At 41.0% G+C, this 26,268-nt stretch overlaps 1 protein-coding gene across 8 annotated transcripts in view; it reads left to right on the forward strand.

Moving 5' to 3' along the window:
* Window positions 1-26,268, forward strand: part of LOC124723161 (neuropathy target esterase sws) — a 201,895-nt gene that overhangs the window by 40,632 nt on the left and 134,995 nt on the right. For all 8 annotated transcript variants that reach the window (XR_007006522.1, XR_007006521.1, XM_047248357.1 and 5 more), the window contains exons 8-12: window positions 2,518-2,727; window positions 5,260-5,311; window positions 11,285-11,448; window positions 15,409-15,609; window positions 15,926-16,131. Coding sequence is in view for 6 of the 8 variants with exons in the window: in XM_047248357.1 (XP_047104313.1) it covers window positions 2,518-2,727; window positions 5,260-5,311; window positions 11,285-11,448; window positions 15,409-15,609; window positions 15,926-16,131 (833 nt within the window). In the remaining 2 variants the exon portion in view is untranslated. The remainder of the gene's footprint in view (window positions 1-2,517; window positions 2,728-5,259; window positions 5,312-11,284; window positions 11,449-15,408; window positions 15,610-15,925; window positions 16,132-26,268) is intronic.

The following is a 26,268-nucleotide window of genomic DNA, read 5'->3' on the forward strand; positions in this document are numbered from 1 at the left end:
CTTGTATTCAAAGTGAAAGCTCGTCATGACTTTCTCAGAGCTGGCATCCACGGATTTGGATTTTTTGGTGGGGTTGATTTCATGTGCTTCTATTGTTGGCTCTGAAGCTTGCTCTCTGGCTCAAAATTATGCCATGTTCCATCATCTGTGACAGTACGGGGCAGGAAACGACATTCATCTTCATGATACCATTCCAGGTGCTGCAGTGATGTTGACATTCTGTTCAGCTTCTGCTCATGCTTCAGGCTGTGGGGTACCCAATGCACACAGAACTTTAAATATTCTGCGGAACTGTAGATGATCTGCCATGATGGCGTGAGTGGTGCCATGACTGATGCCCAATATAAGCCGAATGTTTTCCACTGTCCATTGTTCATCATTTCTGACAACATCCATTGCAGGGAATGACATGATAAACCTGTCATGGTCAACTGCTGTCTTTCAGTGGCACCCAGCCACCTCTAAACCGTTTATTCCATGCAAAAACGTGCATGTGACGTACTGTGTTCGCCACGGACAACAGACATTTGGGCATGCATGTCACTTCCCAATACTCCTTCTGCAGTAAAAAACTGCAATACTCCTTGCTGTTCCTCTTTCTTGGCCTCCATAGTGAAGTTAGATGCAAGCATGACTCGTTGATCTTATGTCGAGCACATCTAACAGACAAATGACGCATCAGTCAACGTTCCCCCCGTCCATCCTGATTCCCAGTAGAGGGCACTTCTATACACACACATACCTCCATTACCAACATCCATGCCATGTTTGTTAGACCAGTCTCATTTTCATTTTACTGCCCCTTATAGCATATATGTGAATCAGAGTGCAGTGCCTATTAATTCAAGTAACTAGTGGGCATTATATTTCAGAACAGTGTAAGAAGAATTGCAGGGAGCTGTCTGATTATGTAACTAACTGCAACATGTAGAGTCCCTGTAGTGACTGTCATTTTAGTTGCATAGTGCACAGTATTATTTGTTATGCAATTAGCTGCAGAATTAATGTAACTACTACAACAATGAACTCTGTTGTTATATTTGTATTGTTAGCACCTCATGGATTGAGGAATATCTTCATTAAAGCAGATTATTTACGTTGATGCCAGATGTAATAGACATTGTTTTCAAACTGACCTATAGATGTATTTTGCAGACAGTGGTGCATGATTTAACTGCAGTGTGAGCAACGTTTAACATGTTATATAATGTGTAAAAATATTATTTGCAAAATGAGGTGCAAAAAGAATCATTACATGTGCATAAAAGATACCAAAAGATGTTAGATAAAGTGTGAAGCAAGCTGTGTTACTAGTAGTATTTATAGTAATTAATTATTTCATGAAAAATTTCAGCTAAAATCTGAAGTATGCCTGACTAAAGTACAGTATAACTACATACTGCAGGTATACAGGATAAATTTAACTTATTTTATATCAGTACGCCATTGTAAAGGCATCATGGAAGTTGTATCTGCAATTTCTCAGAATTGATGCACAATGGGTGACATCATTACATGTCCCACATCAGAAACATAGTAAAAAGCAAAAAGCTCTCCATGCTCCCATCATTTTTTTTCCATTCATATGTAATATGTTAAACATTGCTCACATTGCAGTTAAGTCATGCACCATTGTTTGTAAAATACAGCTCTATATCAATTTGAAAACACCTCTTGTATTTGGCATCAGTGTGAATAACCTGGTGTAAATTAATGAAGTTGTCAATGCGTTACCCGCTAATAATATAACTTGACCTTATCAAAGCCATGAGCTCTCTCGTGGAAGGTTTTACTATTACTGGTGGGTTAGAAAGTAAAGAAAATTATCTTTGAAGTTCCTACAGCCTGATATCTTTAGCATACAACCTAATGCACTTAAGAAAAGGAATGATTGGACTTGAACTTGCAACTTGGCGTATTCATTGCATAATGTTTACCACTGGACCACAAACAGATACAGCATTATAACAGCTCAAGCACAATACAACATTTCCTCAACACATCCTACATGGGTGCCAGATTGTACAGTTGGCCAGATTTCTTACACGTGTAATTAGTTCATTTTCATATTTATGATTGTGATGTATGGACACGGACAAATATTTAACGTCACTCCTTTTAAAGAACAAGTGGATTTTTATTTATTTATTTTGAAAAAAAAAAGCATTTCTGAAAGTGTTAGTTATATTAAGAGTCAATTTGGTTACCAAAAAATGACTTAATTGATAATATAAATTATTTCCTGAGAAGAACTGACTCTTCATGTATTAGAAATTTATTAGTTGGTGTACCTTAGGGATTCATTAAAAAGACTAATGTGCCATGGGTTTATTGGTGTGAAACTACCAATCTACTCAGTGATGAACTACATAAATAAAACATTTTGTCAAATTAAAGGATACCAATTGCTTTAGTAAAAGTGCGATATGGAGGCCTTTTTTGAAGTTGTTAAATAAGGTGATACTTGCATTAAATTTGACACCTACAGAGACTGAAATTTTGGAATGCATATTGCAGGGTCACACAAGCTCATACAAGACTGTATCAGCGAGAGCTGCAGAAGATTCTACAGTGCTGCGTCTTCCCATGTCGGCATTTCAAGATTTGTTTGAAGACTACCCCGACATATTTATTAGAGTGATGCAAGTTATAATGGTGCGTCTTCAGAGAGTAACATTTACTGCTCTGCACCAGTATCTGGGTCTGTCATCAGAATTGGTTAACCAGGTATGTGAGGGGAAATGGGATAGAAAACTACCAGACTTTTATTTGACAATTGACACATGAAAAGCAGCTCACATTTCAACTGTGAGAATCTGCTGTATTCTACCCAGTACTTAAGGTACTTAAGGTTTTGGTAAATGAATTTGCCTTAATAGTGAATTGAAGTAGTCTTCTTTCAAACTGTTGATTCATATGTGTAAGTAAATTTTTGGGGTAAAATTTGATAATTATGATTGTGAAATAAAATTATATATTCCACAGAACCCACTGGATAGTGATATAGTATTTGCTACCTGCTGTGACATTATAAGTATATAAGGTTAGAGGAGACTAAAAAATATTGTGGTTTCTAACTGCAGTAGAGCAGTTATGGTTAAAGAGCTGTATCTTTCATTTACTGTGTTTTAATACAGTTTCTCTTAAATAAGATATGCCATGTGAACACATTAAAGTGTAATACCTACCTCTGTCAACAAAATATTTAATTATTTGAACTTATTCTGTAACTGGGAGAAGTACGTGAAGTTTCTGTTGTCTATGGTTCAGTTGCTAACAGGTATGAGTTGGTTTCTGGTCTAATCATGCAGAGTTGAGATCACAACCATTTCCAGATGGTAAGGTTCTGAATTAATTGTTAACAGGGGCAGGAAGGGAGATAGATTTTTCCTTTAGCCTGATTTCTTCAGCGTGGTTTATAACTTCAGTCTTGGTACTGGCCAAGGCCCTGTCAGTGGTAGACTTTCAGGAAAACACAGAAGTATTGATTTCATTTTATTTTCTGAAGATCTTGAGAGTTTTGATGTGAAGGGGGTAAAGGAACATCCATGTGTGTAATTGACCTTGTAATTGTAAAGATGAGTTGCAAAATGTTACTAATGTATGAAAACTGAATGGACTAGGGCACTTACAGCAATACAAGTAATTTGATTTTCCCGATTTGCACATTAGGTGAAAACCATCAAAGCTAAGAGCAGTGGTGTGTTGTTGGACATTCAGCTTAAATGCACCCTGACCTTGTGCAATGGAATAGTTCTTTCATTCCTCCTCCTTCTCATCCTCCTCTGAGTGAGGTGATGGTGTTAAAGCCACTATACACAGATCTGAGAGTGGCCAAGCTCAAATCCTGCACAGCCATCATGTTTTAGATATTCTGTGGTTTCCTTAAATCATTTCAGGCCAGTCTCATGTTTCTGCCTTCAACAAGGCTGTGCACAGCTTCCTCCCCTGTTGATGTCAGTCTCAGCTAGTGCTCCATCTTTATTGAGCTCATTCTCTTTGGGGTGTTAACCATTCTTCCTTCTTCCTTTACCAACGTTGGCTATGCAAGTTAAAAACAGAACTTTTATCTATGATTCCATTCGTGTCCACTGTGCAGACATGAATATGTATTGCCATGTTGGCTAATGTGATGATTTTATGTTGTAGTCAATATTCTTTTCATCTGTATGGTGATGACTTCTTCATTGCATCCTTCCTGTGTCCTGCAATGATTCTGTCTAGTAAAGATCCCAGACTGATGAGCAGTATTCAAAAATCAGTTCAACGAGAGTTTGGTATCACAGAGAAGGTAGCTTACAGAACACTCATTTGACTGACGTTTGAATATTGCTCATCAGTGTGGGATCTGTACCAGACATGATTGAAAGAGGCTATAAAGAAGATCCAAAGAAGAGCAGCACATTTTGTTTTAAGTTCATTTAGTAAGCTGAAAGTGTCATGGAGATGCTTTTTGCATTAATGTGTGGTTTCCAGTCTAAATTCTGAGAACATACCTCCTAGAAGAGTCAAGTAATACATTGCTTCTTCTTATGTATATCTCACCAAAAGACCACGATGGTTAAGTTGGAGAGATTTAGCTCACACAGTGACTTACCAACAGTGGACTATTTGCGAGTGGAATGGGAAAAGGGGGGGGGGGGGGGGAGCATAACAGTGATACACGAAGTACTCTCCAACATACATCATAAGGTGGCGTGTAGAGTATAGGTGTAGATGTCCAGGCTGACAATTATTGAACTATATGAAAAAAACGAAAATTAGTTACAATCTGCAGTGCACACACACTTTATTCAACATGTTAACATCATTACAGATATTCAGATTTAGATTGTCACATGTCTGATATGCCTGCCATTCTTGGTGGTGATGTGGCACAGATGGATAGCTGCTAAAGTGTTGGAACATCAATGCTGTTGATGGTCTCCTGAATGGCTGTTCTCAGCTCAGCAATGGATTTGGGGTTATTGGTATACACCTTGTCTTTAATATAGCCCCACAAAAAAGGAGTTGCATGTGTTCAAACCCAACCAATACGGCTGTCAATTGAGTCCAATGCCAGTGGTCCCCAAATTGCTCCTCCAGGACATCAAACACTCTCCTGCTTATAGGAGGTTGAGCTCCGTCTTGTGTGAACCACATCTTGTCGAAATCAGAATGACAATTTTAGTTCATATTGTTCAATAACTGTCACCCTATAGATGTGCATGATTACTTTTAAGTTCTTACAAAAATGTTTTATTTGTTTGCTTATTTCAGAATTCTCAGAGGAAGGAAGCCAAAACTCCACTCGCAGTAGTGAAAAAGCAATGTAAGTATTACCTTCTACACGTGTACAATTTGTTCTGTAGTGTAAAAAGTCATGTAGCTAATGTTCAACAACAGTGACCTAATTTCATAATATGCTAGTGTTTCACTAAGCAAGTTTAATCTGTTAAGCAAGTTTAATCCATGGGAAATGTTTGGACTCTAAACTGTATCAGAGTATACAGAGTTTTGCCATTGGTTTCTTAAAGCTGCTCAAAAAAATATTGGAATAGTTTCTTCAACAGTACCACAACTGATTCTTCCCCCATTCTTAAAAAATTAACTGTTGCTCGTTAGTATGTGCTATATAACCGGAAGAAAAATATAATAACCGGTCTCCCTCCCAATCTGGTAACAGTGACAACTCGGCAAATAGCAGAAGCATTGAGTTGTCTACAGGCACACAAAGTAGAATGAGATTCACTACCCCCACCCACCCCTTACACACACACACACACACACACACACACACACACACACACACACACACACACCTGTACAGCTATGTTGTGCTGGCTGGATGAATACACAATGTCAGGACTCAGAATGAGATTTTCACTCTGCAGCGGAGTGTGCGCTGATATGAAACTTCCTGGCAGATTAAAACTGTGCGCCCGACCGAGACTCGAACTCGGGACCTTTGCCTTTCGCGGGCAAGTGCTCTACCATCTGAGCTACCGAAGCAAGACTCACGCCCAGTACTCACAGCTTTACTTCTGCAGGAGAGCTTCTGTAAAGTTTGGAAGGTAGGAGGCGAGATACTGGCAGAAGTAAAGCTGTGAGTATCGGGCGTGAGTCGTGCTTCGGTAGCTCAGATGGTAGAGCACTTGCCCGCAAAAGGCAAAGGTCCCGAGTTCGAGTCTCGGTCGGGCGCACAGTTTTAATCTGCCAGGAAGTTTAATGTCAGGACTGCAGTTCAACAGGTTGACTGGGGTGATGGGTTTTGCAGATGAGAAAAGGCTCGTCCAGGAGGGTTTGGGAAGGTTTGCTAACTGCTTGAGTGGGGGCAGCATGTGTTGAAGATAAGAATACTGGGAGGGGGGGGGGGGGAGGCAGTAGGTGCACAGGTTAGGAATGTGCCACACAGACGCTGGAGACGGTCAGTTTGGGCAGTGCATGATGATAATGATGGGCAGCAGATTTGGTTGGGGTGACAGAATAGAGGAAGGGGAGAAAGCCTTGGACGAGACTGGAGTTGGATGTGCTGGGTAAAGCAATCGGGCACGTCTTTCATCTGGGTTCTCCATAGGGATATGACCCATGTGGTGAGGGGTTGGGATGGGAGTGGCATAGCAATGGACCAGGACTTGTAGGTTGGGTGTCTGGCAGAGTACCAGTAGGAGGGTTGAGAAGGATTGTGGATAGCAGTCATTTCAGGACATGATAACAGATAGTTGAAGTCCTGGCAAATCATATGGTTCAGTTGCTGCATTCTTTAATGATATTGAGTGATGGAAGGCAGCCAGGGGGAGGGAGGGGGGTGTTCCTTTGCAGCTGGTTCTTGGGGGTGCTGAGAGTATTGGGGGGGGAAGTGAGGATATCGCATGGGGATTTTATTTGTATACTAGATTTCAAGATAGTGCCATTTTGTGAAGACCTGAGACCTTCAGCGTACTGTGCAAGAGAATTCTCATCAGTGCAGATATGCTGTCCATGGATGGCCAGACTGTATGGGAGGGACATTTTGTGTAGAATGGATGGCAGCCATCAAAAAGGCAGGTACTGTTCATGGAAAGAGGACTTGATGATGTTGACAGAAGGTGGAGGCCAGTGTCCAGATAGTTGGCATATCAGGTTGAGGGAAAACCAAGTGAAGTGAATCAGAGAGAAGGTAATGAGGCTGTGAAGGAAAGAGAATAAGGTGTCTTGGCCCTGAGCCCAATCATGAAGATATGATCAATAAATCTGAACCAGACAGTGGATTTGGAATTTTGGGAGCCTAGGGAAGTTTCTTTTAGAAGGCCAATAAACAGATTGGCATATGTGGGCGCCTGTGGTAGTGCTGCAGGTTTGTTTATATATCCTCTCAAAGGAGAAGTTATTATGTGTGAGGATGTAATTAATTAAATGTACACCGAAGAGCCAAAACGTTACGGCTCCTGCCCACCAGAAGTTTGAATGATGCATGGAGGTGTTGCAGTTACATGACACATTCAGGGAAGTATATAACTGGAGCAGATATGAATAGGAAACCATTTCTAGTGATGATACTGCTGATAGTGTGGAAATTTAATGGCATAAACAACACTGACAAAGAGCAGATTGTTATAGTCCGGTGCCTGGGAATGAGTATCTCGGAAATCGTGACGGTGGTTGGCTGTTGATGTGCTACTGTTGTGAGCATCTCTGGAGTATGGTTGAAAAATGACAAAGTCACAAAGAGGTGTCAAGGTGTTGGACATCCATGCCTCATCAGGGAACCTGGATGTCGGAGGCTTTTCTGCTTAATAAAACAGGATGGATGGCAACCTGTGGCAGATATGGCAGCAGAGTACAATGCTTGTGCAGGCACCAGTATTCTGGAGCACACCATTCAGTACACCTTTCTGAACATGGGGCTCCGCAGTAGGTGACCCTTACTTGTTCCCATGTAGACTCAATGGCATCATTAATCATGATTGGAATGTACAAGGGAAAATCGAGATTCTACTACTGATCAATGGAAATGGGCCACCTGGTTAGATGATTCATGTTTCTCGCTACACCATGTCAGTATTCTTTTACAGATATGCTGTCATCCAGGCGGACAGCTGTGTGAAATGTGCATCACACTATGGATGCAGGCTGCTGGGACAGTATTATGCTATGGGCGACATTTACCTAGACTTACGTGGGACCTGTGTCGGTAATAAAAGGCGCCAAGACAGCTGTAGACGATGTAAATATTATTGTGGGGCACCTGAATCTCTTCATCTTGTTTTCTCCAATTACAATGGCATTATCCAGCGGGATAACCACCAGTGTCACAAGGCCAGAATTATGCTGTTGTGGTTTGAGGAGTATGACAGTGAGATGACATTGATGTCTTGACCACCAAATATGCCTGACCTGAACCTGATGGAACATCTGTGGGATGCTGTCAGGCACCAGCTCCTCATCCGTAAGCCACCGGCCCATAATTTGTGACAATTGTGTGACCTGTGCATAAACATATGGTGCCACATACCTCTGGAAACCAACCATGGACATATTGGATTAATGCCAGGCAGAATTGGTGCTGTCTTGTGTTGCGAAAGTGGACCAGTGTGGTATTAGCCAGGTGTTCATAATGTTTTGGCTCATCAGTGTATAAGGAATGAGTTGATGGGTTTGGAGTCACGAATGCATTAGGAGAGGTAATTTTCAATTGCAACAGGGCCATAGGTGTGGGGGATGTTCAGGCATAAGGAGGGGATATCAACAGTGATGAGTAGGAATCCAAGCGGTAATGGGGTGGGGATGCTCAAGAACTGGTGAAGAAAGTTGTTTGTAGCTTTAATATGAAAGGCTAGGCTAAGAGCAAAAGGCTGGCAGTGCAGGTTGACAAGATCATAGATTTTCTCAGTGGAAGGACGTTAATCAGCTACAGTGGGGCCACTAAGATAGTTGGGTTTATGCATTTTATGAAGCAAGTAGAACGTAGGTGTACAGGAGATCAAAGGGGTGAGGAGGGGACGGGTTCGAGGAAAGGATTGTGGAATTGGTCTAAATATTTGTGTAGGGTGTGGCACCCTTCTATGTCCATATGTTTACAAGTGACCTAGAGGAAACCTTCGTAGCATTCTAAAACACTAAATCCCTTGTATGGTTTAGGTTTATTGTGATATTCTCATGATCTGGACCCAGGGCCAAGACACCTTACCATCATTCCTCCACAACCTCAATACTTTCGCACTAGTGAAGTTTTCATTCTTTTTATGTGCCTGTGGACAATTTCTACTGTTCAGTGAGTTGTTATCTACTCCTAAATTATTTACATTCTGCCACAATGTTGTATACCATATTTATGCTCTTTTTGTGATTGGAATGGAACAGGACGAAACAGCAGTGGCAATGGCATAACCATAAATATTCTCTGTCAGCTGTTTGACAATGGTCTGTCGTGAATGGATATAGAGGGTGTAAAACATCATTTGTAGCTTATTTAAGCCATTCCAATTAGGGTTTCCCAAAGTCTTACGAAGTCATTCTAGATGAATTGTGGGATGGTTCCTGCTGATAGGTCATTGCCAGCATCTTTCCCAGTCTCTGCCCCGTGTTTAGCTATATAAGGATTATCTAAATTTATGTATTGAGTTAGTAGTAGCATAATTCTTGTGTTGTGGTTTTTGTTTTCACTTCTGTAGAACAAGTTGTGTGTGTGTGTGTGTGTGTGTGTGTGTGTGTGTGTGTGTGTGTGTGTGTATATATATATATATATACACTCCTGGAAATGGAAAAAAGAACACATTGACACCGGTGTGTCAGAACCACCATACTTGCTCCGGACACTGCGAGAGGGCTGTACAAGCAATGATCACACGCACGGCACAGCGGACACATCAGGAACCGCGGTGTCGGCCGACGAATGGCGCTAGCTGCGCAGCATTTGTGCACCGCCGCCGTCAGTGTCAGCCAGTTTGCCGTGGCATACGGAGCTCCATCGCAGTCTTTAACACTGGTAGCATGCCGCGACAGCGTGGACGTGAACCGTATGGGCAGTTGACGGACTTTGAGCGAGGGCGTATAGTGGGCATGCGGGAGGCCGGGTGGACGTACCGCCGAATTGCTCAACACGTGGGGCGTGAGGTCTCCACAGTACATCGATGTTGTCGCCAGTGGTCGGCGGAAGCTGCACGTGCCCGTCGACCTGGGACCGGACCGCAGCAACGCACGGATGCACGCCAAGACCGTAGGATCCTACGCAGTGCCGTAGGGGACCGCACCGCCACTTCCCAGCAAATTAGGGACACTGTTGCTCCTGGGGTATCGGCGAGGACCATTCGCAACCGTCTCCATGAAGCTGGGCTACGGTCCCGCACACCGTTAGGCCGTCTTCCGCTCACGCCCCAACATCGTGCAGCCCGCCTCCAGTGGTGTCGCGACAGGCGTGAGTGGAGGGACGAATGGAGACGTGTCGTCTTCAGCGATGAGAGTCGCTTCTGCCTTGGTGCCAATGATGGTCGTATGCGTGTTTGGCGCTGTGCAGGTGAGCGCCACAATCAGGACTGCATACGACCGAGGCACACAGGGCCAACACCCGGCATCATGGTGTGGGGAGCGATCTCCTACACTGGCCGTACACCACTGGTGATCGTCGAGGGGACACTGAATAGTGCACGGTACATCCAAACCGTCATCGAACCCATCGTTCTACCATTCCTAGACCGGCAAGGGAACTTGCTGTTCCAACAGGACAATGCACGTCCGCATGTATCCCGTGCCACCCAACGTGCTCTAGAAGGTGTAAGTCAACTACCCTGGCCAGCAAGATCTCCGGATCTGTCCCCCATTGAGCATGTTTGGGACTGGATGAAGCGTCGTCTCACGCGGTCTGCACGTCCAGCACGAACGCTGGTCCAACTGAGGCGCCAGGTGGAAATGGCATGGCAAGCCGTTCCACAGGACTACATCCAGCATCTCTACGATCGTCTCCATGGGAGAATAGCAGCCTGCATTGCTGCGAAAGGTGGATATACACTGTACTAGTGCCGACATTGTGCATGCTCTGTTGCCTGTGTCTATGTGCCTGTGGTTCTGTCAGTCTGATAATGTGATGTATCTGACCCCAGGAATGTGTCAATAAAGTTTCCCCTTCCTGGGACAATGAATTCACGGTGTTCTTATTTCAATTTCCAGGAGTGTGTGTGTGTCTATATATATATATATATATATATATATATATATATATATATATATATATATATATATATATATATGGTATCTATTCTTGCTGTTTTATATACATTGCTGATATGTTGTTGATAGTAATAATAATAATATGAGCATTATTTTACAGCAAAAAATGTACTCCAGAAGACTTCAGATTTTGCTCAGCATGAGTTATTTTTGACTAGGAATCAGACTGATAATTTTAAGGCAGCTACAGATTCTGAGTTTCACCAATTTTCACTCAGTAATCCACAGCCAGATATGCTGGATTCAACACCATGCTTGCCAACGGTAATTTCTCATTTTATAAAATAAAATGTCTTTTAAAATTTTCTTTTGCATGCCCTGGAATACCTCCCCAATTTTACAGTATTCTCGAAGAAATAGTGAACAAGGTAAGATGGGGACTTTTGTGTGTGTGTGTGTGTGTGTGTGTGTGTGTGTGTGTGTGTGTGTGTGTGTGTGTGTGCGCGTGTGGGGGCGATAGGATAGATTAGATTCAGTTTTCATTCCATAGACTCAAAAATGAGATGATTCTTGTGGATAAGGACCAAGTCAGAAAATCTAAAATAAAAAAACCACATTAAACATTTGAGTATAATAGTCACTACCTTGATCATTTGTCACATGAAACACTGAATAAATAAAGGAGATGATCGCTGGAAACCTCATCACATAGAATATGTGTAAACTGATGTAGGAAAGGAGAGGGCTCAGTTTTGGACAAAAAATTTTTGTCACTATGTTTCAGGAAAGAGTAAAGAAGACAGCAGAAATCAGTAGACACACAACAGCATGTGCTACCTATGTTCCAAAATGCCACACTTGAAAACTGGATTCTTTCAAGGATAATACCTCAGGTTCTATTGGTGATGAGGAAGGTAGGGTCAAGTGTTTCGGATGGCCCTTGGGCTAGGAACCATTTGTATACCCAACAGACGCGTCATCTTAGGGTCACTGTCCTACAGTACAGTGTCAAACTATGATTATTACACTTCCTCCTCAGTTGGTTCTTTTTTTCGTTTTATTGTAGCCTATGGTGTTGGGCCTTAACAGATTTATGGAGGCACAGGTAGTTACTGGATGGGTACTTAGAAAACCCCCCCAAAAGCATTTTTTTACCATTTTTGTGCCAAAACTGATCCACAGATTCCAAGACAGCTATGCCCAACAAATGGCTGAAATTTTTGTGATGTATTCCTAAGATCCTGAACTCGAATAACCTATAAAATTTTCTTGATATCTTTACCGAATTCCAAGATACAGAGGTTCAAAGCTACCCAATGTCTACACATAAAATACGCATGTAAAACTCAGTATGAGGCAAAAATGTAGTTTGTAAGTGACATAGCATGGAGAAATATGCTATAAAATGTCTTCATTATCATCAGAAGAGTTCTTGGAATCCCATATTTATTTATTTATTTATTTAGTCCTTTGATCATGTGCAGTACAGTGTACAAGATGATATTGGACTTAAGTCATTACAGAGGACAGTTTTCAAGATTATACAGAGTGTTTAATTCATGTTAACAAGCTTCTAGAGGTATAGGGGACTTGACCTACAAAGTTTTACGTAGGAATCCATGTCTGGAAATATCATCCAATGATGCTAAAACAGGTGCCAGTGAATATAAATGTATGCATATACACAAACAAACTTACAAACGTTCTAAGATGATGGAGATGGATAAATGTATCAATTTGTGGTAGTGGTCCCTGCTTCGGAAACAAATGAGTCGAAAGTTACAAGCAAAAATTAATCTGATACCTCTGACAATGAAATATGTGTATCGGCACTGTTGTTCCTAAAATTTTAGGAGATGTAACTTTTAGAGGTGGTAGTATGGACCAAGACAAGAAAAAAAATGTCAAGTAAACATGGCTCTAAAATGCAGACCTGAGGAGCTATGAGCACTTTTTCGTCTTAGCTATTGTGAAACCCACAATTTTGTACATGGCTGCACGTTCAGAGACCGTGAATAGTTACAATTGGAAGAAAAACAGTCCTCAGTCACTATTTTTAATGAATTAACCAGGTTTCAACACTGCTAGGAGTGTCTTCCTCAGAATTTAAATCAGAGAATGGTCTATATTCTATAACATGGACACAGAATTATGACTAAAAACGCATGACAGAGTGTAAGTACGGAATCATCGTGAAAGACTGGCAGTACTTATATGTCACTTATAAAATAACAAATATGCCAAAAGGGCATTAGTCACAAAGATATTTAAGATAAAGAAAACTGTGATGGCGAGCCACTAAGGGCTGCTCGTTACTTGCATGGTGCAGGTTGCAAAACGGAGTCTTTCACACAGTGAAAGATTGTTCTTGAAGTTTTGTAATGAGGTTCTCATGAAATATAAGAAATATAAGGCATCTTTTTTAAAAGTCTCTGCCAGTTACGTGCTCTAAAAATTCCTGTTCCACTTTCTTGTTAATCGAACTAACAAATGAGCATTTGAGCGACCCTTCTTTGTGCACACTGAGTGTCCTCCCCGTTTGTCTGACCTGATATGGCTCGCAAACACATGACATTTCTTTTGTGTTTTTAATCAGTCCTTAAGATGCAAATCCACACAGTCCACTCCATTGGATACTGCTAGTAGGTGCTGTACCCTGTGTACATTCGCAGTCTCAAGACTTTAAAGACGTTAAAGTAATGGCATTAACAGCTGTCCACTGCAGTGGTTATTGTATGACATATCCACTGTCCACAACAGGGCTAATGGACGCCATAAACATTATGGTATCCTGTTACACTCCCTGAGACACACCAGATATTACTTCAGTGTCTGTTGATGGCTCACCGTCCAAAATAACATGTTGCATTATGCTTGTCAATAAATTTTGGATTGAATCTCAAATCTGGTTAGTTTCTTTCGAAAGCATTTTGTGGTACTGACTCAAAAGCTTTTTGAAAGTCTAGAAAATTTGAATCAATCTGGTTTCCCTTCTCTGTCATGCTGGTGATATTATGCGTGAAAAGTGCAAATTTACTTAGGCAGTTTTATACATCCACTTGTATAAATACCAGGGTGGTTCTCACATTTGTAGATTCACAGTGCGCAAAACATGGAAAAGTGGTGTCACATTTGACCATGTGGTTATATAGACACTGAGAGGAGTAAATGGATTCTTGCTTGGTGATTGTTGGCAGTAGCTTTGAAATGCCTTTGGGAGTGGCAACCTCAGCATAATGATAGCTTATGTCCTGGTATGGTTGGATCTGTGTGAAATTGAAGACATACCATACCAGTCCCAAGCTGTTAATGACAGGATAAGGCACTGGAAAGGAAGAAATATAGCTATTCACTCACAAGTTCTGTGCAGAACTAGACAGGGACTCCATCATGCTCCTTCACATTATTGAATGTAAGTAATTTAAGGAGCATTTCAACATCCCTAGTACTGATTACTGTGCCACTCAACTTAGCAGTTGTATGGCTGTTGAATGAATTTTGGAACATTCTGTGATTTGCCTTTGTGAAATAATATTTGAAGTCAGAAGCATTTTAGCTTTTGTTTTGCTATCTTGTATTTGAGTTATAGACTCATCCACAAGTATTTTGACATTTTTTGTGCTACAGATGGCCTTAACATATGACCAAAATTTCTTGGGGTTTTGAGGCAGGTTGTGTGACAGTTTTTCACTATAGTTATACTGAAGGTTATGTGCATTGCCTTCTGTTAACAAAGTGAATTTCAGAGCTGTCTGTCTGCAGATTTTTGCTGTTTTGTATGCCTGTTGCGTAGTAGACACTGCTTCTTAATAAGCATTTTGATATTATCTTTATAGCGAGGGGGTAACCCACGTTTTGTAAGGATTGCTTGATTTTTCATTTAAAATTGAGCTTCAAGCAGTTTCTGTACATAACCACAGTGTAAGTCAAATGAACCTAACTTCCCTCAGAAATAGGATAACCTCCTCCTCAGTGTGTAGTACAGTAATACTGTATGAGACAATTATGTTTAAATATCTGTATTGATTGAAGGAATTCTTTTTCAGTGTCTTCCCTGTCTCCATTCCCCCCCACTCCCACGCTCACGCCCCATTACTGTTCTGTGTCCCATATGCTTGATAATGTTCATATGATTAGTTGCTATCATATATCCAGGTATTTGTATTATGTATCTGCTGTTTATTATGTATCAGTCAGAGGAAGCCTTAATGTAATTAAAAAAATTACTGTACCATACTCTTTTAACACACAGTAATGATGAATTATCTGCATTTTATGCAATAGGCACCAGCTTCAAGATGTAGCCCAGATACCTTAATCCAGTCAGACAGTGCTAGTTATGATGAGGCTGCTTTAGTTGAAATTGCAACGGCAGCATTTGTGAAAGAGCTGGGTCTACAGGATTCAAGTGTTCTGTCTGATGGAAAAGTTGAAATACGTGAAGTGTCAGCAGGAACTTACCTAATGAAAGAAGAGAGCCATAAGGTAATAATGATTTTGGTTAGTTACAAATACTGCATTAATGACTATAACTTGCCATACAATCTCTCTCTCTCTCTCTCTCTCTCTCTCTCATATATATATATATATATATATATATATATATATATATATATATATATATTTTGTTTCAAATGTCACTCACAGGAATGTCAACTTTCCGTAATGAATGTAATTGTGTATTCTTCTTGCAGAGCCTCCCATCTATTCACAATTTGTCAAATTTTCACTTGCCATCATGCTGTACGTTACTTCTGAAGTGTAAAATGATCCATCCATGTAACTGTTTTGTTCTCCTCAGGATGTGGCGTTGGTGTATCTAGTCACGGGTGCCTTAGTTGTATCACAGAAGCTGACTGATGTTGATGAAGAGGTCTTGATGTTTAAAGCCCTTCCAGGAGAAATCGTTGGAGGTCTTGCTGTACTCACTGGAGAACCAAGTTTTTTCACCATTCGTGCAGAAACTGCATGTATTGTAGCACTGATGTCAAAAACAACATTTTATGAGTGAGTAATCTGTGGTTCCTGAAATGATTATTTATTCTTTGTTCAGAATAATTGAGGAGTAACTTCCCAAAATTTCACGAGTCCACAAATAAAAAAAAATTACAGGAGAGACCCAAAACTTGAATATAAAAGAACGGGATAAGTAGGAAAATTCTTACTCTTTATTTAAAGGCACAGCTGCTACTTTGTCCAATTATTTGCATCAGCCATAAGGATATTTCATGTTCTGAACCATATTTACATAAGAATTGATAATCTATTCTTTAACTTTTGTTTTGAGCAAAAATAAATGATACAAAGAAACAAGATGTATCCAACTTCAGTGTGAATGATACAATTAAAATTAATGAGTTTGGTTTAAAGATAACATACTGTTTATATGAGAAATTTACATTTACTCTGTGAGCACTCATTCAAAATTGTAACTAGGCAGTACATTTTTAAACAGTCTTTAAAGAGTACAACCAAAAAGTAATTAAACTTATTATTTTAAGCATACCTTTTTTCAGAAAAAAGTTTTAATTCTCTTCAAAGCATTTGGTATCCAGGTTCCTCTCCCAGCAATCGCACTCTTCGTCCTCAACTTGCTCTTCTACATTGTTTGCCTAATCATCTATCTCAAGAAGTTGAACATAAAATTGCAGACTTTCATCTTCACTCCAGTTGTAACTATAGTGTTGTTTCAGAAGGCTTATGAGGTCCTTTTTTATGATTTTGCAGGGTGTATCAAACTTACAACATTTGGATCAGGTTTATGATCTGTCACTACACCTCATTTTGGCAAGGTGATATAACCTTTTGATGCATCATCCAAGCCTTATGAAGTCTCTATTCGTATATAAAAAAAATCTTCTTTTCCCCTTCAGTTCCTTTTTCAATATTATTTGTTTCATTTCTCTTATCACCACTGGCTTCTTCAGATAATGGAAGAGGTTCTTAAAGTTTAAAATATTCCAGTCCATTCCTAGCCTTTGAACATCCCCATTTTGTGACAAATATTTTGATATAGTTGAGAGGTTAATATTCTAGCCTATTTCTCAGGACTCATCTCCACTGTATGAAAAAGGCGATCCTCAGGCAAGTGTGAATGACCATGCACCCGAAATACCTACCTTATTTCTTTCACTGAGTCTGGAAACTGTTTTAGACATCACTAGTAGGGAGAATGATCTACATAGGCATTAGTGTTCTGCTCCAGGCAGCCATAGGAAAATAATCTTATACTTTTAGTGTATTCATGGCATTCGATGCTTACTTAGAGGATCTATCAAGCCTGAAGGTACTTCATTTGATTCACAACAAGCCTTCTCTTCAGTCCAGCAGTAGAAAGTTGGAGACTTATTTCGGGGGTCAGTTATGCAGAGAGCAAGATAGAGCATAATATGAGAGATGCTGCACATAGAGTGCTTGACCGATAGCACATCTTGGTAAAGGTTGCACTTGTAGATCAAAGCAGAGAGACATACTGTTGGGCAATTTCTGTTTCATAATTTTATAAAATTATTTTGCTCTCAATTTACGAACAGCAAGCTCTATTTGAACTCTCAGTCTTTTGACTAAGTGCTTAGTGAGTTTCATTTTATTTTCCATTCTACAGCAATAGCTATGGACATCTACTGCCGGATCATCAAATCCCAGGTTAAAAGGTTTAGACAAAATGTAATTGAGAACCACTTTTTTTACCTTTAAAGAGTCTGGAATGCTCTCATTGTACATAGCTAAAAGCTTTGTGATGTATAACTCTGTAGAAAGATAGAGCCTTTTACTTTTGTTGCAGTGACTTTATCTGACCTTCAAATTCAAGATGAACTTAAGCACATATGTTTCCTTGGAATGTTTTGTTTTGTTCTGCAGCCCTCGCCTCCTTCCTCATGAATGGAATTATCATTAAGTATTGAGGAAGCAGTACCATTAATTCTGGTTACTCCTACAGAGAATACAACTCTAAAAAGCTTGGAACACGCAGGAACTTTTTCATTGTTTATTCAGATGTGGCACTTTTTAACTAGAGAATTCAGCTTTCCATCATCCTTCCTAGAGCCATTGTTTCTGGCAGGACACAGCTATAAATGAAGACAAAATCAAGTCCTGTTGCTGTTTGTTGAAGTGTCTGTAGACCTTCTTTCTATTTCTGATGAGATAGTAGACAGGAATGGTACAGCATTTGGCTCTTTCCCCTTTGCATCCTCAAGGCAGTTCAAACATCTGCATTTCAGACACCTCGTCGTGATATCAAACAATTAAAAAGTAATTGTTGGTTTTTATTCAGAAATTAATAGAGGAATATATAGCTATTAATAATAATGAAAGCCACTTAGGATAATTTTACAGCCATTTACAGCTTTACCTTGTTGATTCTGTCTTGAATATTAAATGCTCCAATTTCTACATTTAAAGGCTGTATTTGGTTCTTACGACATGTTTCTGGATGCTCTATCTCATTTTCAAGTCACTTAAAAGCATAAACTGTAAAGCATCGCCACACTGTAGCACATTACTATCATTTAAGCAATAAAGTGTTGTCATTTGATAATAGTTTATATTCACTGTTTCATCATGCACAAGTACTCTTTAACGGCAGCCAGTAGGTTTCAGAACCTGGCATGTGTCTTTCTGACCACCAGAACATACATAAAATGAAAATTAGTCCTGTTTTGATGGTCAGAAAAAGACATTCTAGTTTTTGAAACACTTGTGCACAATGGAGATTTTCTGTCTGAATGTATAATTAAATAGCAACATCTTATGGCTTAAATAATATTAATGTGCTGAAGTATGATGATGCTTCACAGCTTATGCTTGTAAGTAACTTTAAAATGGGGTAAAGCATCCCAAAGCATGTCATGAAGACCAAATAAATACAGGAGCATTTAATATTCAAGAAAGAAAACCCACTGACTAGTCAAGTTCATAACAAAATTTACTTTTGTAATCACTCATCTCCCATCTGCTTCACATTTGTTTTCATTATGTCTTTCTACCGCTTCCTATATCCAGAAGAGTGGTCCCCTACAAGTACAATGTCTTCAGAGTCCATCATATGTCACATGAATTGCACTCACGAAAACAAAGTGCTAGGCAGCAAACCTGTTATACATGCCAATCCATTGCCCACAACAATAAACAGCATACAATGGAAACATCGAGAACTTTCAAAATGTCTGATTTTATTGGACTTTTGGTGCTACTTACATTAGCAGTCATGAAAAAAGGGACCTATTGCTGCTCGACATATTTTGTTTTCGAACCAGAGACCAAACTTTGCACATAATTTAAATGGTTAAAAATTGTGTTTTGAATGAAAACGACACCATAGTTTGATGCAGTCCATCTTCTGGAGTACAAATCTGATTCAGTCTAATTTACAATCACAAGTGGACTTATCACATTTTGAAATGTCACTTCTCAATTAACATTTTACAAGGAATCTATAGTCAATGTATCCATTTAGTTTTTATCATTTAGAGAATCAGAAACTATGTAATTAGATGACAGTATCTTAATGGGTATATACATTAGCCTCAATATTTGTGCATACAGGGTTAAAATTTGTGTAGTTCCACAGGAACAAATGACATGAAAACCTATGAAGAACAAATGTGAATTAACAGAAAGTACTCTATGATTGTTGCATCATATGAATTTTTAATTGTAATAGTAAGCTGGAGGAAAGAAAAGAAGGGGAAGGGTATTTGATAGGAGTACACATGCAGATTCAAAACTGTACTATCTGAAGTACTATACAAAAGCAATTCCAGATTGTTCAGAAAAGAAATAAACAGCAAATATGCTAGGTGTCTCTTGTCTGCATCTATATGTTAGTTAATAACAGTACATTTGCTCCGAAAGTTGATCAAACTGTGGTGTTGAGAAATGTGGTGTGGTTAATAGCATTTTTTATTAGTATTTTTTTATGAGGACTACAGGTAACATCAAGTTAACTATTTATTTTTAATAATGAAAAGAGAAGTGGGGAAATTTGATATAATTTTGTCCTTTTACATTCAAAAAGCTATAAAATCTGTGACTACAAACTTGATGTCAGTCAACTTCAGGATGGGGCATCACTAATTGAAACAGCAGCAAAATTTCATCTTAAATACTAAACATTTTATGAATAACTAGTTGTGTTTGAAAAACATAATACGCATCACTAAAGTAAAGGTGTATTTCATGCTCAAATATTACAAAAATTAACACAAAAAATGCCAAGGGGAATGTTTTGGTGAATACACAATGAATATCAGGAATGTAGTATATAAAGTTTTATTACAAATAACCAGGTACACAGCAGTGACAGAACACCAGAGTTTACACATGCTCATGAAAAGAAAACAGTGGGAGAACAGTGCCGGATAAGTCCGGTAACAAGCATAGCTTGTCATAACCAATCGTGGAACAGTCCCAGTCATCAAACAGAATTTGCACGAACACAAACAATTCAAGAGAGAGCAGGCTGCACTGCTGACATGTGGCTGTCCCTACTCAGCTAGCGATGGTGCTGGCACTAGCAGCAAGCAAAATGGGCACTATTGTTTTTGTCTCTTGTCAGCACCAAATGTGAACTTTGCAGGTGTGCTGATGGCAGCATATTGAGACATGCCACCACTTTCTTCCCATCCCTTCAGGGAGCTGACATCACAGGCATCAGTGGAACAAGGCAGGAGGCCAAACAGTTGGGACTACCACTCAGGATGAATAGGTGTGCCTGGGGAGGCTATGGGATCCGCCCAGGTGACTCAATGGCAGCTTTGTGGTGATGCTGTTTGCCTCCACCAGCTCTTATATTCTGATAAGGTGTGGCTGTCACAACACTGGGCAATCAGCCATCACTGGCCTGGTGGGGCATACAGCCAGAAGTAGTCCAGATGATTGTGAGGCAGGTAGGTGCCGTTCACTTGGAAACCACGCCTTGGGCAGCAAAGAACAGGTGCTGCAATGCGTTGGGAGGTGCTGACATCAGGGTAGACACCGTCGAACTTCATTGAAGGGCTCAATGTGACTGGCAACTGCATCTTGACATTGATGGCACCTGACAGGTCCTCAAGTGGAGGCGACCCCGCACCTCCCGGCCTCTGGACTGGAGCAGTGCTCGCAGGGGAACTCCCCACTTGTGTCTGTTGTGGCTGCTTTAGGTGCAGAGCAGATGCAGCAGTGTCCAGGGCTGGTGGCCATGGAGGATCTCCACCAGGCTTTGTTCATGCAGCAGTGTGGTCCTGTGGGTGTTGAGAAACCTACAATATGGGGCTGGAGCAATTGTAGCCCACAGAAACACTAATGGGTCTGTAAAACCTATCTTGTATGCCTCCAAAACATTGACAGTCACCCAACACAAATATTCTCACGCAGAAAGGGAGGCTTTAGTCATTGTGCATGCTATCCTGAAGTTCCATGTTTTCCTCTATTGTACCAAATTCCATCTCATTACAGGCCACAAGCTGCCTGTGGCACTATTTGAAACCTGTTCACGACTTTCTGACAGGATTGCACAATGTCTTCAATGCTGAGCTTTGTTTTTGAGTGCATGTCAGTATGAGATTTATTATAGATCCACGACACAGCGTGCTAATGCAGACGCATTGTTTCACGTGCCCATGGGTCCCGACCTGGTCGAGGTGATTATGAGTCTGCCAAGCACTTTTGTAATCGTGTCTTAAAAGTACACAGCACAATATACTGTGCATCCTCACTCAATAGCAGACCAAACAGTGTTGACATGAGGTGGGGAATACCATTGCAGCCACAGAAATCTTGAAACAATACCAGTGTGAACTGCGGGCCATAATTGGAGTTGATCGTCTGGGGCAAGCCTTCATATGCATACAAGTGGGTGAGAGCTGCAAAATAGCTTCTGTGGTTGTGTGGTTGTATAGCAAATGTGCAAGACATAGAGGTAATTGGACAGTGCGTAGACCACCATCAGTCATATAGACTGGCACAAGGCATCCACAGAGTTATTTTGAATGCCATCCCAAGGCTTACCCGGCAAGTGCTAAGGATAGAAAGTTCTTGGCAGTGTTGCCTGCTGTTTGGCACACTGTTTGCACATGTGCATGATCCTCTCAGTTGCCGAATTGATCCCAGGCCATTAGACAGAACACTATATCAGGAACTTATGGTAGATCATACCCTAATGGCCGTGGTGTAAGAGAGCAAGAATACAAGATTGGAGGATCGAAGACCAAAATGTTGTCAAAGTCAGTGTTAAGAAGGAAGGTGCTGTTGACTGCCACCAGCCAATAGTGGAGGAGGAAATAGGTGCTGAACAGACCAGAGTCCTTTGCAGGCAGGCACTGGCCAACCACGCACACAAAATCAGCCCCTGCTGGAGCATGGGATCTTGCTTGGTGGCTGCACTATGTGATGAGCTGTCACTGGAAGTCTGTTCACCATGTGTTGCAAGTACACTTTGACCTGAAATTGAACAGCTTCTGCTTTCTTGAAGGCCAGGTTGGGACCCATGGGCAGGTGCAACAATGTGTCCTCATCAGCACATTGTGCCGTGGATCTATAATGAATCTTACAGTGACATGCACTCGAAAACAAAACCCAGCATTGGAGATATTGCGTGATACTATTGGAAAGTCACAAGCGGGTTTCAAATAGCGCCACAGGCAGCTCGTGGCCTCTGATGAAATGGAATTTGGTACAGTAGAGGAAAACATGGAGCTTCAGGATAGTGTACACAATGGCTAAAGCCTCCCTTTCTACATGAGACTATTACCCATATTGGGAAGCATCTGTTGCCAGGACAAGCTGTTTGACCAGTGTAAAAGTACCAAGGAATGATGATGTCTTTACCAACGACTTTAAGTGCATGAACCCAATGTTGCAGTCTGCTGACCAAATGAGTGGAACACCATTTTTACTCAATTTGGTCAACAGATGAATTATACACTGTAGCGCCAAAGAAACTGGTATAGGCATGCGTATTAAAACACAGAAATACGTAAACAGACAGAATACAGCACTGTGCTTGGCAATTCCTGTATAAGACAAGTGTCTGGCGCAGTTGTTAGATTGGTTAATGCTGCTACAGTGGCAGATTATCAAGGTTTAAGTGAGTTTGAACGTGGTGTTATAGTTAGCACATGAGCGATGGGATACAGCATCTCCGAGGTAGCGATGAAGTGGGGATTTTCTAGTATGAACGTTTCATGAGTGGACCATGAATATCAGGAATCTGGTAAAATGTCAATTCTCTGACATCGCTACGGCCGGAAAAAGATTGTGCAAGAACGGGACCAATGATGACTGAAGAAGAGAATAGTTCGACATGAAGAATTGCAATCCTTCTGCAAATTGCTGCAGATTTCAATGCTGGGCCATCAACAAATGTCAGCATGTGAACCATTCAACTAAACAGCATTGATATGGGCTGCGAGTCGAAGGCCCACTCATGTACTCTTGATGACTGCACGACACATAGCTTTACGCCTCACCTGGGCCCGACAAAGCTTTATGCCTTACCTGGGCCTGTCAACACTAACATTGTACCATTGATGACTGGAAACGTTGCCTGGTTGGACAAGTCTCGTTTCAAATTGTGTCAAGCAGATGGTCGTGTACAGGTATGGAATGAATCCGTGGACTCTGCATGTCAGCGGGAGACTGTTCAAGCTGCTGGAGGCTCTCTAATGGTGTGGAGCGTGTGCAGTTGGAGTGATATGGGACCCCTGATATGTCTAGATATGACTCTGACAGGTGACATGTACATAAGCATTCTGTCTGATGACCTGCATTCATTCATGTCCATTGTGCATTCCAACGGACTTGGACAATTCCAGCAGGACAATGTGACACTCCACATGTCCAGAATTACTACAGAGTGGCTCCAGGAACACTTCCATTGGCCACCAAAATCCGCAGACATGAACATTATTGAGCATATCTGGGATGCCTTGCAATGTGCTGTTTAAAAGAGATCTCCACCCCCTTGTACTCTAATGGATTTATGGACAGCCCTGCAGGATTCATGGTGTCAGTTCCCTCCAGCATTATTTCAGACATTAGTCGAGTCCGTGCCACATCGTGTTGCGGCACTTCTATGTGCTCGCAGGGGCCCTAAAGGATATTAGGCAGATGTACCAGTTTCTTTGGCTCTTTAGTGTATATGCTGTATTAGGAAGACATTTTGGATATTAATTAACTTTATCCAGAAATAATTGAGGTTCATTCAGGTTCCATAGTTTAGATAGTTTATCAACTGACACTGTGTGGTGCTTCATAGGTTTGATACCGTTCTTCGAGAGAAGGTGGACCAAATATTCTATTTTTATCCAAAAAAAAACTTTGATTTCTGCTGGTAGCACTTAAGGCCTACCACTTGCAGTTTAGTGAACAGAATCTGAAGGTTAGTGTGATGTTCTTGCCATGAGAAACCTAAAACAATAATGTGATCAGTGTAGTTTTCACAGCATGAAAGAGGCAGAATCCAGCTGAAGCTACAGGTGTACCTCTGCCAAGTCAGTTTTAGGAAAACATTCACTGCCCACCAGTTTTGTGAGTATTTCTTGAGGACAACGAATAAAGTAGCTAGCCATTAACAATTGGGCATTAATGGCAGACATAAAATCTGCACAAAAATGAAGCATCAGAGGCATAGCCTACTGGCTGGAAGGAAGGGGTTCAGTAATACCCAGGCAATGCAACCTGTCCAGTTCTTCTTTCACTGCTGACCACAGAGCAAATGGAGTAGACTGAGCATGACAAAATTTGGGAACTGCTATTGGATTAAGGGTGGTTTTAGTGTCATAGTCTTTTTCAGAGACCAATCCCAGCCAAAACAGTGAACCAGACTTGCAGGAAAGGTCGCTTAGTGCCTGCAACGGGATGGAGTTGGAAATGATTTTCAAAAAACTGTGGATGTGTCAAGACCAAAATTGTTTTTGGACAATGCACTGTAGACAGTCAAAACTATGACCACCCACATGACAGGCCGATACTCAACACTGATCTTAAACTGGTCTTAGACACGAATTGGATGGTCAGCATAACTGACCAAACAATGGTTGGCGGAGGAATTAGAAAAGCAGCCTGAGCAGTGATACATGTCAAGATTCAAGAGAGACATAGAGGGTTCAGTATCGCTTTTGTTGAATTTGCAGTGTAAAATCTTGCTGGGAACACTGAGCTCCTGGCTGAGCATCATCATAACACTACAAGTCTCTGGGGACTTCACTTATGCATTTAAGGACTGGCCATGCTGGCTGCCATGACGGCTGCCATGATGGGCAACTGCTGCACGGCGTAGTTTATGGTAAGCTGTCACCGTATCTGCCGCTGTGGGCAGTGGCTATGGATGCATGATCAGAAACAGTTGGCACAAGAGGGGAAACTGCTTTGGAAAAAGCCACAGGCCAAAGATGAATGGTGCGAATTAGAAGAAAAGGGTCTCCGTGAATGGTGCCTTTGTTGTGGTATAGAATGCACCACCACTACTCTCATGACATCCCCAAGCATCTGGGTGACAGCCACGACCTCCATAACCGTGAGATCTTCTAAACGTGAAGCCTCCTAATGCACCTATCCATCTGGAACAGGTACGACTATGATGTTGCGTATAAGTATTGGCATAGGACTGTTTACAGTAAGCAGCACAAGCAAATATGCATTTCTGACTTAAACCCTGGAGCTTGGCCACCCGTGCCATAGGACCTGCTCTCTTTTGTCTCTGCTGAAAATCTGTACGGGAAGCCACAGTCATTGGTTTGCTTGAGATAATAAGCCCTGGGCAACTCACACGTTTGAGAATAATGTCATAAACAGAGCAAGTTTTGTAAACAAATAAAATGTTTCATGTCCAATCCAGACAAGGAAACGGATTTTTTTGAAGTTAGGTCTATTACATGAAATGCTACAAAACGTAGCGGGAAACGCCACATATACGAGTCCCACTCTTCCTCCACCTCTTGAAACAGGAAAAGCTGGGGGCTCAGGTGGGTGTGCCAAGGGTTGTTGTGGAAGGATTATGGCAATCTGTGAAACTGTAACCAATTCACAAACCAAGTGTAGCTGCTGCTGCTGCTGCTCCTGCTGTTTTTGTTATTGTAACAACTGAACCAATGTTGAATCCATTGTGCTGGTGGGAAACACGTGAAAATGAAATGACCTCATCACCAAAACCTGTAGTATCTG

This window comes from Schistocerca piceifrons, chromosome X (assembly GCF_021461385.2).
Source record: "Schistocerca piceifrons isolate TAMUIC-IGC-003096 chromosome X, iqSchPice1.1, whole genome shotgun sequence".
NCBI classification, from domain to species: domain Eukaryota; kingdom Metazoa; phylum Arthropoda; class Insecta; order Orthoptera; family Acrididae; genus Schistocerca; species Schistocerca piceifrons.